The sequence below is a fragment of the Sciurus vulgaris genome (assembly GCF_902686455.1).
Source record: "Sciurus vulgaris genome assembly, chromosome: 7".
Classification (NCBI taxonomy): domain Eukaryota; kingdom Metazoa; phylum Chordata; class Mammalia; order Rodentia; family Sciuridae; genus Sciurus; species Sciurus vulgaris.
In genome coordinates this window covers 48153418-48169180 of record NC_136467.1, presented here as the reverse complement: position 1 = coordinate 48169180, position 15763 = coordinate 48153418, and the positions used below count along the sequence as shown (strand labels likewise).

The window sequence follows — 15763 nt, the reverse complement described above, 5'->3', positions numbered from 1 at the left end:
CATGAGCAGTAGGGGCTGACATTCTTCTTGTCCCTTGAGGGCAGCTGAACGCTTTCACCTTCTAGCCAGTAGCCAAATTCCCCAGGTAACTTGTTAATTCTTAGAGGGTGTGGCTGAAGCTAAGCACTTGAAACACCTGTTTCATTAAGAAAGATGAATGGAGACTGCTCAGTGAGAAGCTGACCCCAGTGAGATGAAGTACTAGGGGGAAGATTAAAAATTTTTGATGATTTGTGTACAAAGCTGTACATTTTGACACAAATAGAAATATTTGTGAAGAGCTTATTTTAAGTTACTAGGTTTTAGGGCTCAAAGGATACATTTTTTTCTTATGGTTATAACTTCCCTTCTATATTTCATTTTGTCTCCTTCTTTAAAAAGTGTGTCTGGGTGTTACATCTAAGAATAAAATAGCATTGCCTACAGAGCAAGTATCATTTGCATTGATCATAACAATATCCTGCTAGAGGTTTCCTATAGTTAACAACTCTTCTTGGAAGTATACTGATAATTCTCATGTCATCATTATGACCTAGACCATTAGGAACTAGACCACACAGATGTGTGCCCTCTCACTGGGCAGCAGGAATAGGCACAGAATGTGAAGCTTTGAGATGGGAAACCCCATCATCACCACCACTACCTTAGGTGCTATTTTCATCCAAATAGCTAACATCCATTAATTTCTTAACATGTACTACTGTTTATTCTTTTTTTTAAAATCTTTTTAAAATTTATTTATTTTAATTAAAAATCATAAATTTACATAGGGCAATGTTGTTTGATTCATTCTGTTATTTTTTCCCCTTCCCCCCAACCCTCCCACCCCTCTTTTCCCTCTATACAGTCCTTCCTTCCTCCATTCTTACCACCCTCCTTATCCCTAACCCTAAACCTAACCCTAACGCTAACCCCTCCTACCCCCCCTTATATGTCCTCATCCGCTTATCAGCGAGATCATTCGTCCTTTAGTTTTTTGAGATTGGCTTATCTCACTTAGCATGATATCCGCCAATTTCATCCATTTGCCTGCAAATGCCATAATTTTATCATTCTTCATGGCGGAGTAATATTCCATTGTATATATATGCCACAGTTTCTTTATCCATTCATCAACTGAAGGGCATCTATCTGGCTATAGTGAATTGAGCAGCTATGAACATTGATGTGGCTGTATCTCTGTAGTATGTTGATTTTAAGTCCTTTGGGTATAGGCCAAGGAGTGGGATAGCTGGGTCAAATGGTGGTTCTATTCCAAGCTTTCTGAGGAATCTCCATACTGCTTTCCAGAGTGGCTGCACTAATTTGCAATCCCACCAGCAATGTATGAGTGTACCTTTTTCTCCACATCCTCGCCAACACCTATTGTTGACTACTGTTTATTCTAACCACTTTAAATGTGTTAATTCATTTATACCTCATAACAACTCTATTTTTACCAATATATCATGTCAACCTCACAAATGAGAAAATTAATGCTCATAAACATTAAGTAGCTTGTCTAATGTCACATAGCTAGTAAAGGGCAGATTAGAGTTAGGATTCAAATTCAGGTAATGCAGAAACAAAGCTCTCATTTTTAACATTTATCTGGTTCTAATCTGTTACAAATTTTATAATATATTTTAAAATTTTATATTTATTTAAATATTTACTATTATTATTATCAATTTATTTTTGGCTATGCTGGGGGTAAATCTATGGCCTCATATTTGCTAGGCAAATGCTGCTCTTCCACTGAGCTACATCCCCAGCCAAACTGTTCAAAATTATTTAAGCTATGCAATCCAAACATCTATGGTAACTTGGAAATAGAGACTATTCATAACAGGACATCTTTTTGTCTGGTAAATGTATCATTGGATGTCATTGCTAATCTAGATAATATTTAGTAAGCTCTCAATATGCACCAGGCACAGTTCTATGTATAGCTCATCAAGCTTTATTTGACTTAACACCATATAAGTAATATATTATTATTACTTAAACATAAAAAGCTGGGGGCTCAGAGGTAATGCAAATTATGCAATCACATCTTGTCAGTCATACAGTGGAACTCAGCACTCAAATTGAGCTGACTCCAAAATCGAAACTTGAAACCACTGTGCCACACTGCTTCAAGCATCCATTCAACAAAACTGTGTGAAGAGTTTATGTATTTTACTATTTAGTGTTTCTTTTCCAAATAAAAAGCAATTATTTCTTACGAGACAGAATATTAGGATGTTGCTTTGGACCACAGCTTCCTGGATAACTACTTTTTTTTTTTAATTGTTCTTTTATGGTGCTGTAATCATTAATTTACTTGCCTTTCTCCCTTCGCAAGGCAGTGAGCTCCTTGAAGTAAAGATTTTTGCCTTCATTTTTGATCCTCATCATTGAACATATGAAGTCAGGTACACAGTAGGAGCTTATAAAATGTGTGTACAATGAATGAACAAGGCACCCTTATAGGATGCTTTTGTTAAGCTTTTTCTTTCTTGAAATAGGTTGATACACTCATTATGATGTACAAAACTCACTGCCAGTGTATCCTGGACAATGCAATTAATGGAAACTTTGAGGAGGTAAGGGTGACAAAAAAAATAATGCTTTCTTGACTACATTATACATATTTTCATGCCCTGTTCTTAATGAGTTCGTACTAAAGGAAAATTTTAATATATGTATTTTGCTCTGCAACTAGATCCAGCACTTCTTATTACACTTTTGGCAAGGAATGCCTGATCATCTTCTTCCTCTACTTGAAAATCCTGTTATCATTGACATTTTCTGTGTTTGTGACTCAATTCTTTATAAGGTAAGCTCTTTAGAGTGTCTTTAATGGGAACTATTTATTTTTTAAATAGCATTTTATATAAATTCTTGTATTTACAATAAATTTGCTGTTTCTGGCTGGAACTACACTATCAATAACAACTTAATCATGAATGTTTAATGTATTTTACATCAAGCAAAACAAATTCAATTTCTTCTTATAACCAAGAATGATTCTAAATGTGACATACTTGCTAAAATATGAAAACAGTTCATTTTTATTAACTGCCTAAGGTATTTCAAAAATAACACAGTGACTATTTCGAATAGTGTTTTCAGGAAAAGCAGAATTTTAGGACTAATAACTTGAAAATCTTGAAAACTTCTAACTTTAATGCATTTAAGTCCAATTCTGTTCTTAAACCAAATGAGTCCCCAGATCTGAGTCGGCAAGAAAAACCAAGCTTATTAGCAAGCTGATTGCCACTCCCAGGTTTTCAGCTTTTCAGAAAGTAAAGCAGAAGCTAGGTAGACTCTGTCCAGATGCACATTTGCAGATCCAGAAAAGGTGGATTGGCTTAAGCCCATATGAGGGAGTCCATATTTTCATTTTCTATTTAGTTCTCCCTCATCACAGGAGAAGACAACGGAGAAGTGCAGGATTTTCTCTGCCTTTAATTGAAGAAGGGCAAAAGAGAGCAAAGAGTGTCTGTTTTTCTGGATTGGATAAGAATACCATTATTTAGAGAGAGAAGGTCAATCTGCACCAACTGATCGTCTTTAATACTTAACACTTAAATCAGGCAAACCAGAGGTGGAACAAAGGCAGTAGCTCTGAATGAGTTTAGAAAAGACCTGGGCCTCGTGCACATGCACAAACATTTGCCACCATCTAAACAAAGCTTTCCTAAGAAATACTTTTAAAATACCCATACCATGATCTTTTTCTTTTTTCAGTCCAACATAAAAATCCTGGAAATACTCAGTAAAGAATCATGTTAATTTTCTTTTGCTTGTTATTAAGGTTCTTACAGATGTACTCATTCCTGCAACAATGCAAGAAATGCCTGAAAGGTATGTTAAGTGAACAAAAAATGATAGTTTTACTTTATACCTTATGTTAAAGGAAAACATTAGGTAGTAATTCATTTATTTATCAAGGAGAATTTTTTTTCTACTTCTGTTCCTTTGAATTGGCTGGAGATGTGTCTCAATCTTTGTGTTTGAACCTCATTGAACAAAATGAGTGGAATCCCTGAAATTCCTTTGAGAGTCACCAAAGTAGTACTTAAATGGGACAACCTTCAAGGTACTGAAAAAGTCCTTCAATGGAAATTAGTTGGCGGAAGATAAATGGAGATAATTGATGGAAAATAACCACAATAGGGCTGGGGAGGTAGCTCACTCGGTAGAGTGCTTGCCTTGCATGCAGAAGGCCCTGGGTTCGATCCCCAGCACCACAGGGCAGGGGGGAAAACACAATAATAAAAAGTCTAAGGAAAGTTATTCTGTTTTCATTATTAACTTTGACCTTATTGTAAAATCTGGAAGTGGGTGTAATAAAATTTCTTTTCACAAAGAAAGAATATCTCAAATAATTTATTGAAATGATACCTGCAGATTTTTTCACAAAGCCTTTTCGAATGTGTGAGCAAGTGGAACTTGAAAAACAGCCATTTTTTTGTCTTGAAAACAAAATTTAATGAAATAAGGAAAATTATTTTAGTATTAGGGGAAGACAAATTAATTTAAGGATGAACATATCTGGTGCTCAAATTTTGATTTATCTTTTCTCTAGATTATTTGATTTGTTTATGTAATAATTGATATTGATCTGGTTAATAGTCTCTTAATTATCTATTATAGTCTTTAAACATCGACTCTGTACTCTGCTTTATGTATTTATTTATTTGTGCTCTCAGATACATCTAGCACTTCTGGGTCATAGCAGGATGTCTGTGCTAACTTAGTGGCAGGCCTCTGGTCACATGACTGTTTCAAATAGTAATAAGAGTTGACTGGTAGTAAACACAACACAGGCTTTGAGACTACATAATCATTTAATTCTTACAAGTCTAAGCTGTTCATTGTAGAAAATGAAAAAAATACATAAGTGCATTTAAAGTCTCAAACTCACCATATTCTTTTTTTTTGTGGGGAGGAACTGGGGAATGAACTCAGGGGCACTAGATCACTGAGCCACATTCCCAGCCCTATTTGGCATTTTATTTAGAGACAGGGTCTTATTGAATTGCTTAGCACCTTGTGGTTGCTGAGGCTGGCTTGTACTCATGATTCTCCTGCCTCAGCCTCTGGAGCCACTGGGATTATAAGCGTGCCTCACCTGGCTCACCATATTCTTAATGTTTGAGATTGTTATCTCACAGACATTTTTCAAGATATATCTGGAAATATACACACTTTTAGTATATTGTAGTATGCATACTATAGTGTTACATTTTAAGAACATTTCCATTTCAATAGATGGAGATCAACATTATCTTTTTGAGTGGTGTCATAAATTTTCAGCATCAGAGAACACTGTACTTTAACCAATTCCTTATCATTGAATAATTGAATTTTTTCTTTACACAAACTGTCATCTTATTCTAAAGTAGCTATTATGTTCAAAATATTCTCAAATGTGGAACCTGGGAACAGAAATAAGTTAATCTTCCCAGAGTAAAAATCAGAACCTAGATTTTGACTCCAAACTCTACCTACTCTTTTTTCTGTATCATGTCATTGCTCCCCAAAATATGTACCATCCCAAATACATTTAGATTTGTTTTGTTAAGATAACATATGAAGCCTTTAGATCGATATTTACATGTTTATATCTTATAATAGTTACATAGTCAACATTTGTAATTTTCTAGGTTGGGCCTAAAATTAGCATGCTCTTGAAAATTCATTATCAAAATTATATTTAGATTTTAGGAATGTTACTAAAACCAGTATTAAATACACAAAATGTTATTAAGACCCCAATGTGGGCTGGGGAGATAGCTCAGCTGGTAGAGTGCTCGCCTCGCAAGCACAAGGCCCTGAGTTCGATCCCCAGTATCACACACACACAAAAAAGACCCCAATGTGATGTCTCTCAATAAGCCAAGATATATAAAATATCAAGTTAACACTTACATTTTCCCAGAAATATATTTTATAGCAAATGATTCGACTATGAGTTAATGTTAATAACAAAGCATTAATTATTAGGTACATGTTGCATTCCAGGGTTTAACCTGGGCATTTTCCATGAATTATTTCATATAATCCTCACAATAACCCTATGACTAGATACTATTCTTATTCCCATTTAACAGATGAGGAAGTTGGACCTTGAAGAAATTGAATATTTTGATCAAGATGATAAATGGCGAATTCAGGCTGAGGCTTTCTCACTTCAAATTCATGTTTTTATATAACTAATGTAAAATACACTTATTCGATGTTTTTTTTTAAACAATGTAGCTTTAACACATAGTTTTCTTTTTAGTTTATTAGCAGATATAAGAAATTTTGCTAAAAATTGGGAACAGTGGGTTGTTTCATCCTTGGAAAACTTGCCAGAAGCCCTAACTGACAAAAAAATACCCATTGTGCGAAGATTCGTATCTTCTCTGAAACGGCAAACGTCTTTCTTGCATCTTGCTCAGGTGGGTGGATAAGTTGAGCATTAAGTCACCAAATCGAAACTGAATCTTCTGATAAGGGGAAGATTGAGGAACTTTAACAGACTGCAGGAAACTAAATATATATACATGCAAAATGCAGCATGTGAACCTAGAGTGAAATCAGAACTGGAAAGGATGTTAGCAGGAAAATGGTGAAATTTGAATTGTTGCAATAGTTAATACCATTGTGCCAATGAAATCCTGATACTGGTGACCTACAATGCTTATTCCAGAGAAAGAAGCTGAATGGAAGGTATATGGAAAGTCTTTGCACCATCTTTGCAACTTTACTGTGATTTAAATTTATTTCAAAATCAAAAGTAAAAAGAAAATGCAAACAAGATGTGAAACACTTATTTATCACATTAATCCAAAGGATACGAATTAAGGTTATAAGGAATGAGTCCACATGACACCTGATATTGTGAAACTCACACAAACAACACACTTTAAACTGCTGCATATGGTTCTTTTTAGATAGAGAAGAACAGACATCATTCTTAAATTAGGAATACCATGTATTTTTAAATAACTTTCACTGCCCAAAATGATTATTTACCTTCTAAGGTTTTTAGTCCCCTAAATTTTAGAAGATTAGCTGAAAATAGTCCCAGAAAAGAAATGTAACATTATATATCCTTATTGTGTGACTATGGGCTAGTTAATAAATAAATAATTCATTTTTAAAACCAAAAATAAAATTTCAAATCTTTAACAGAAATGATCATAAGTCACAGCATTGCTTTTAATCTTAAAATGAAAAAAAATTATTTATGATTCTTTTCCCTGAAGGAATTATTTTTGTTAGATAAAACTGTCCTCTAGAGACTATAAATGATATATAGTGTACCGTCTTTTTAACTTTTTCTGTGCAGATTGCAAGACCAGCTCTCTTTGACCAGCATGTTGTGAATTCTATGGTGTCTGATATTGAAAAGGTTGACTTGAATAGTATCGGATCTCAGGCCCTTCTTACCATTTCTGGTAGTACAGATGCTGAATCTGATATCTACAGTGAACGTAAGTCCATTTCCTTTATAGAGAACAAGGTTTCTATCCCCAGCACCACACACACACACACACACACACACACACACAAAAAGGTTTCTGAACTTTGGCCCCGTTGGCATCATGGGGGCATGTGTTGTGCATGATAGGATGCATAGTAGCATTCCTGGCCTCTCTCCACTGGACACGAGGAGCAGCATCTCCCAGTTAGGACAACCAAAATCATCATACATTGCCAGATATCCTGTGACTGCAAAGTCAAATCTGAGAAGCTCTCTTTATAGACAAGTTTCTAATATCTAAAGAGGACCCTTTGTTTAAAAACAGTTGCACTTATTTATTGTGGAAAATATAGAAAATATTGAGGAAAAAGAAAATAATTTAGAATCACAGTGTCCAGAAATAATCAAAATATAAATAGCCTGGAAGTAATCAAAGTGGTCTGGGGTTTCGTGAGTTTTCTTCCAGTTTTATATTACATGCGTACATGTTTGCATGTGTTTTACACTTGTGTTGCATGTGGTGTATGCTGCATGCCAAAATGATATCTCATGCTGGGGATCTAACTCAGTTGATCCAATGCCTGCCTTGCTTTGGACTATTCAACAGATTCTACGAAGCCAATACGTTTGACTATACAACTAAACTTGATTTCCAAGGAATAACAACTCACTATTTTTCCCTCCCTTTCTCTCTAAAAAGACAAAAACTATAGCCTCCTATAGGATATAACACAAACAATGGACTGCTTTCTGGGATTCAACCTCAGCCTACTTTTTGTTTCTTAACATAAAATGTTATTACCTTTTAATAATCAGTAAACCTCAAACTCTTCAATAAAATGACAATCTTAAATTGCCACTTCAAATTTTATGACAGAAAGTTATTCAAGTAAATGGCTTAAATCTGTCGGGAAATTTTAATTTGCTAAGGAAAAAGGATCTTTTAGATGGAAGGAAATTAATGATCTTGACTTGGTTCTTTTACTAGCTTTCAACTAATCTGTTCCATATAATAAAAGCACTTGATTAAAAATGAATATTCAACTATATTAATTTTCTATTATATGCATATATCTGTCCATATATACTTACATATAATACATAAACCTATATTTGAATATATATTAGGGTAGACATTAAAATTGAAGTGTAGAGTACCAAGCATTTTTTGTTACTGTTCTTAGCATATTAAATGAGTTCCCTTCACACATTTCACTTAATCTGTCTTTCCCTTTTGTGGAATAAAATTATTAATGATTTGTAGTTCTAGGTTTTCCCTCAGGTTCAAAGTCGATGCAATATTCTACTTTCTTCTCTTTTCTTTTTTGACATGGCAGATGACTCTATCATCGTGTTCCAAGAACTGAAGGATCTCCTTAAGAAGAATGCCACGGTGGAGGCTTTTATTGAATGGTTGGATACAGTGGTAGAACAGAGAGTTATTAAGGTACTTTTTAACAACCAATTTGAGGAAGTAAATTTTTTGTTAAGAATAAATACTTAATTGGCTGGTAATTTCCCAATTGGTAAAGAAAGGATGGAAGATTCTATAAAAATGCTTTGGGGAGCTTCTGAAGATCTACAGATAAGGCAGCCCATATGTTTAAATTAGGAAGATGCCAGATTTGAAAGCATTGGACCTGGTTCAATTCTGTTTCTCCTTTCTCAATCAAGGGCAGTATTTCTTCCCTGCCTGTCAAGAAAGTGACACCTGAGTAACTTCATTAGTGAAAGAAAACTCAGAAACTGGAAAGATATGGTCCTTTTTTAAAAAGCAAGTTTTCATAAATGTTGGAAGAAATGTTATTTTACCCTTTTGCAATACTAAATTCTAAAAGCTCAGTATTTTGTGTTTTCTATTTGTGTTCTTCAAATCTTTTTGTTAACCTTCAAGTCATCCATCATGAAACAAGGCAATAAGAACAAATATATCCATCACTAGTTGGGGTGAGCTATTCATATCAAGAAAACCAGTTATAGTCTGGGGAACTTTTTCTTCTAGAAAGAAAACAGATTTTCATTCAAGACCTGAGAAGTCTGTTAATCATTCACAGAAATATATAACCCCCCCCTTTGCACTTTATATTATCTTCTTTTTAAAACTCTATCAGAAAATTAAAAGATAAAAACATTTTGTGAAGTATCTCATTTTGTTATCTAATTCTTTTGAGAAACAATGTCATACGGAGTACAGACTTATTACCCTTAAAATGATAGCAGATAGGCTGAAATTAAAACCCCTGGACAGTTCATGTTATTTGATGAAATAGAAAACATGTCATGCCATCTGTCCATTTAGAGTTTATCTATCTTGACCTAACATAGGTTATGTGTAGGGATGAAATGACAGATTTTGTAGTTTCATTTTGTTCCTTTACTTTTAGACAAGCAAACAAAATGGAAGATCATTAAAGAAGAGGGCCCAGGACTTTTTGCTGAAGTGGAGCTTTTTTGGTGCTCGAGTCATGCATAACCTCACCTTGAACAATGCGTCAAGTTTTGGTATCCTATCCGCCTTATAAAAGTCTTACATGAGTTATAACATTCATTCCCAGCCACTTTCCATATTTTTAAGTATATTACCATGTCACTTCTCAAACAATGTCTGAATATTTGCTAGTAAAAAATGGTAGTTATGAGCTTGGTTTTGGAGTCAGACCTCATGTGGGGTTAAATCCTAACACTTCCTCTCTGGCTGTGGCTTTACCTGCTCATTGAAGAAGGTGCAGAATGCTCTTTTCCTAAGAACTATGTAGATGCTGTAGTGAGATGATGTATATAAAAACACATTGCTAACACTCAGTAGATACTCAATGAACAGCAGTCATTATCATTACATTACATTGGTACTTGAATAAATTTTCTTTGTTAAGCAAACAGTAACTGACACTGTTTTCAAGATACTGCTCATTTCAATATGGACTTTTTTTTCCCCATCTGTTTTCCTGGCACCCACATAGTAGCATTCCAGGAATAGAAGAGCAACTTAAAAGACATACTCTCACAAATTTCCTGATCTCTATGACTTGTAAAATAAATCAGATCAAATTAGCTTTTTCAAAAATTGACTACTCTCTTTTTCCTAAAATTTCAGAGATTACCATTGTATAGTTACAATGCTAAAGTTATGGGCAGTAACTCTGCATTTAGTTGCTGATTTCAAGATATTTTCACATTATAAAATAGATTGCAATTAACTTAAGTTTTTAAATTTAATGTTGAATGCAGTTAAATCAAACCAGCAAACTTGTACTGAGGGATGAACAAAATACACTCACTCTCTCTATTATTTAAAATAAACTTTCTTATATTTTAGTTTTCTTAAAACAAATAGGATTGAAATCTGATCGTATGATGATAAAAAGACTTGTTGGGAAATTGTCGAATAGTCAAAAGAAATTTAAGATTTTCCAGTACATCTTTCATGTGGAAATTACTCTTTCACTTCTTTATTTTTATCAAACCAAAGAATATTTGTTTCAAGCTAGAAAGACATCTTTTCTTGATACTTTTCTCAGAACATTCTGGCTATTGTCTGATTATTTAGTACAAAGTAAACAGAAATAGAGCAGAGTAGAGCTCATTCTCCCCAGGTTAAACCTTATCACACTCCAGTGTGTGCCCTCTTAAAGCATAAAGCATGTCTCACTTTCATCCGTATTTTCCTTTGATGTAATTAGTGGCCAAAGAGCAGGCAGGACAGTACACACAGTGAGCTGGGCAGGTGGTACACAGAAAGATTAGAGACCCAAGTTAAGCATGTTAGTCTTTGCAGGTCATTTAAAGTCCAACAAGTATTTGTTTACTTCAGTTGCTCCTTGTAAAGTGTGGTGAGATGGTCACAAAGATAACTTCTCACTTCTCTTTCTCTTCCCCTCTCTCTCCCCCGTCCCTCTTCTTTCCACCTCACCATGTCCTCTCCACTCTTCCCATCCATAAACAAGGTTCTTTCCATTTGATCCGAATGCTTCTTGATGAATACATTCTCCTGGCCATGGAGACTCAGTTTAATAATGACAAAGAGCAGGAGTTACAGAATTTATTGGACAAGTATATGAAGAATTCAGGTAATATAAAATAAGTATTATAATTTTCATATTTCTTTGTTTAAACCTAAGTTCCCAAATTTGCACATGTAAAAGTTAAGTGGATTCATTATAGTCTCAGAGTTTTCCTTTAAACAAGTCTCTACTAACATCAGATACTAATAGTAACGGAACACGGTTTCTCCTCCACTTATACATAAAGTAGTCAAAGTTTTTCACTGGAAACTTTGAAGTTAATGAAATTGACATTCTTAATTTCTGAAAAGTTAGATGAAGCTAGAGAAGTAGCTATAGTTCAGAAAATAACTGTAATTCTGGATAACATATGGTATATTGCACATATAAATAAGCTCTACAGGAATTTAAAGAAAGAAACACATCTAATTAAGATGTGAAAAAACTTGCATTTTGAAGGCTTCAGAGTGGATTATTTGGTGTCCCTCAGAACAGACGTACACCCACAAATAAACAGCTAAGAACAAAGGTCTACCCAATTTATTTCCCATGGAAAACTTCGCTTATGAATTTCCAGATTACTTAATTTACCTATGAAACATTTTCGGTGTCTTTTACTTGGGCTTATCTACTAGGCATAAGGGAATGATTGCAGCTTCCTCACTTTGAAAACTCTTTCCAGATGCAAGTAAAGCTGCCTTCACTGCCTCGCCAAGCTCATGCTTTCTGGCCAATCGTAATAAAGGAAGCTCGGTTTCCAGTGACACTGTGAAGAACGAAAGCCATGTGAACACGGTCTGCCTTCCTCTGTCATCCAGTCACCCTGGAGCCCTACCCCCTGCTCTTCACCCCTTCCCTGCTGGGAACACAGATAATCTGCCACTCACAGGTACTCATGGAGCAACAAGCAGAATCAGCTAGACTTCCACACATCTCAGAGGAGCTTATTCCTTTACCTCTAGGGATTCCAAGAATAAAAAGGATTCCCTTGCCTAGTTAGCAAATATTTTATAAGATTTAAAATATTTTAGTTAAAATTTTATAATATTTAAAAATTGCAAGATTTTTACTATTTTTGTATTTAAAGCAATTACCATTTACATTTTAACTAATACCATTATTAATATGAGTATCACATTTTGGTTCTTGGTTAGTTATATTAGAAGTATGAATAGTTCTCTTCATTTGGTGGGAGGAAAAACAAGATTTGGTATCCATAAAATCTTTAATATGCTTTAAAGATTAAGAAAAAGAACCACTTATTTATTTTTGTTTTTTGATGAGATTTCTCTCCCATTAAAAAGTAGATTTGGTCATCCTAGGACAATTTTTACAATAATTTTACCCTTTGGTTTGGGGTCCACTTTGTGTCAAAGAGCGTCAGTGGCTTGAACTAACTACTGGAATATTTTAAATCTGTTTATTGCCTTGTGTCTTTTTTTGAAACCCTTTTATATATATTAATTCATTGGACATACACAATTTTGAAACTGGAAGGGTCTTGTTCTTCAGTGGCCTAATTCCACCAATGGAAAATGAAAGGCTCAAGGAGTTGGTGGCATACCTTGGTAGTCACAAGATGTTTTGAATTGATGGTTTTGAAGCCATGTCATTTTGACGTTAGTGCATTATTCTTTCATCTCAAGGATCAAACCATTTCACATTAAGCTTGTTTTTAATTATGGAGAAATGTGAGCATCAGACTCCCTTGCCCTTTGCAAGTGTGAGTACTAAGCATCTTCATACCTGCGGGAGTATGAAGCCATCCCAGACTCTTTCCATGGCTGTGACATATACCTGCATTGTGAAGATATACATACATTTTTATTTTTATTTTTTTGTTGGTTTTCTTTCAATCTTTATTGAATTATTTTTTTCCTTTTTTTTATTATTTAAACAAATGGGATATATGTTGTTTCTCTATTTGTACATGGAGTCAAGGCATACCATTTGTGTAATCATAAATTCACATAGGGCAATGTTGTTTGATTAATTCTGTTATTTTTTTTTCCCCTTCCTCCCCACCCCTCCCACCCCTCTTTTCCCTCTATACAGTCCTTCCTTCCTCCATTCTTACTACCCTCCTTATCCCTAACCCTAAACCTAACCCTAACCCTAACGCTAACCCCTCCTACCCCCCCTTATATGTCCTCATCCGCTTATCAGCAAGATCATTCGTCCTTTCGTTTTTTGAGATTGGCTTATCTCACTTAGCATGATATTCTCCAATTTCATCCATTTGCCTGCAAATGCCATAATTTTATCATTCTTCATGGTGGAGTAATATTCCATTGTATATATATGCCACAGTTTCTTTATCCATTCATCAACTGAAGGGCATCTAGGTTGGTTCCACAATCTGGCTATTGTGAATTGAGCAGCTATGAACATTGATGTGGCTGTATCTCTGTAGTATAATGATTTTAAGTCCTTTGGGTATAGGCCAAGGAGTGGGATAGCTGGGTCACATGGTGGTTCCATTCCAAGCTTTCTGAGGAATCTCCACACTGCTTTCCAGAGTGGCTGCACTAATTTGCAGCCCCACCAGCAATGTATGAGTGTACCTTTCTCCCCACATCCTCACCAACACCTGTTGTTGCTTGTGTTCTTGATAATCACCATTCTAATTGGGGTGAGATGGAATCTTAGGGTGGTTTTGATTTGCATTTCTCTTATTACTAGAGATGTTGAACATTTTTTCATTTGGATTTTAGTGCTCTCCACCCTCCTTATTTTTGGAGGGTAGGAATGAAACAAGTTGGGAAAAAGAAGCCCATATATTTAATATGTCACTAAATGAATACTCTGGTAATTCCTTTCCAGGTCAAATGGAGCTTTCACAGGGTACTGGGCATTTGATGACACCACCTATTTCTCCAGCCATGGCAAGTCGGGGAAGTGTTATTAACCAAGGACCAATGGCAGGGAGACCCCCAAGTGTGGGCCCAGTACTCTCGGTTCCATCACACTGCTCAACATACCCAGAAACCATTTATCCTACTCTCTCTCAAAATAACCATGACTTTTATGGGACCAACTCTAACTATCAGACTGTGTTTAGGGCACAGCCCCACCCGACACCAGGACTCTATTCTCATCGTGCTGAGCATGGCCGATGCATGGCCTGGACTGAACAGCAACTTTCTAGAGAATTCTTCAGTGGCAGCTGTGCTGGGTCTCCATATAATTCTCGGCCACCTTCCAGCTATGGACCATCCTCACATGCCCAAGATTCACATAGTATGCAGTTTTTAAATACAGGAAGCTTCAATTTCCTGAACAACACAGGGGCTGCCAGCTGCCAAGGGGCAACACTGCCTTCTAATTCACCTAATGGTATGAAATATTTAAATAATCTTTCCTGGCTTTTGAGTAGGCAATAAGACAACATCGCTCATTGAGTTTTTGCCAAGTAATGTGTCATCTTACATAAGGCTTCTAAAGACTGTGTAGTCTTAGACATCTGGGGCTGATATATTCACATTAAAAATTCCATATTTCTTGTGGTTTTATTGAAGTTGTACACATTATAAAAAAAATGCCACACATTATAAAAAAAGACCTTATGTCAAACCATACATGTGAAACCAATCTTAACAGCCGGAAGAAGAATGCTCTTTCCTTTGAAAGTATTTTTAATGGAGAATGTTCTTCAAAAGAACTAAAAGCAGATTTAAGACTGGGACCAAAACTGTGTCCATTATTAAGCTGATAAAATCATGAAGGGAGCTACAAAGACCTGTGGATGCCTTCAGCCACCAAAATTGGCTCTGTGCAATCAGACCTTATTGATTTGGGATAAGTAAATTATAACAAAGGTGTAGGCTATGTCTCAGAAGTAATAATGTGACAATTTCTTTTTGGAAAAAAAAAAAGCACAAAACTTCCTTAATAAACCATATCCATATATAAGCATATATCCAGTTCTATAGTAAACAGATATTTATAGTTTGATATCTTTAAGGCTCTGCCCAATTGCCTTATGACTTTTTCCTTCCTGGAATATTCTTTGTAATAAGCTAATAGCTTATTCTCAACACTTTCTCTTCTAGGATACTACGGAAGCAATATAAACTACCCAGAGTCTCATAGGCTTGGATCAATGGTGAATCAACACGTTTCTGTCATCAGCAGCATCCGCTCACTTCCTCCATACAGTGACATCCATGACCCACTTAACATTTTAGATGACAGCAGTAGAAAGCAGACCAGTTCATTCTATGCAGACACATCATCTCCAGTTGCATGTCGGACTCCAGTAGTAGGTAAGTTACTTTAGTAGTTCTTGAAAACATTTTTTTTTTTAAAGTGGTTTTGA

At 35.3% G+C, this 15763-nt stretch overlaps 1 protein-coding gene across 1 annotated transcript in view; it reads left to right on the top strand.

Annotated features, from left to right (window-relative positions):
* Positions 1–15763, top strand: part of RFX6 (regulatory factor X6) — a gene marked incomplete at its 3' end in the record, with an annotated part of 51867 nt that overhangs the window by 33246 nt on the left and 2858 nt on the right. The window contains exons 8-18 of the mRNA XM_079146279.1: positions 2490–2567; positions 2687–2800; positions 3782–3831; positions 6257–6416; positions 7310–7454; positions 8782–8891; positions 9829–9946; positions 11389–11511; positions 12128–12334; positions 14269–14781; positions 15498–15710. Coding sequence (XP_079002405.1) covers positions 2490–2567; positions 2687–2800; positions 3782–3831; positions 6257–6416; positions 7310–7454; positions 8782–8891; positions 9829–9946; positions 11389–11511; positions 12128–12334; positions 14269–14781; positions 15498–15710 — 1831 coding nt within the window. The remainder of the gene's footprint in view (positions 1–2489; positions 2568–2686; positions 2801–3781; positions 3832–6256; positions 6417–7309; positions 7455–8781; positions 8892–9828; positions 9947–11388; positions 11512–12127; positions 12335–14268; positions 14782–15497; positions 15711–15763) is intronic.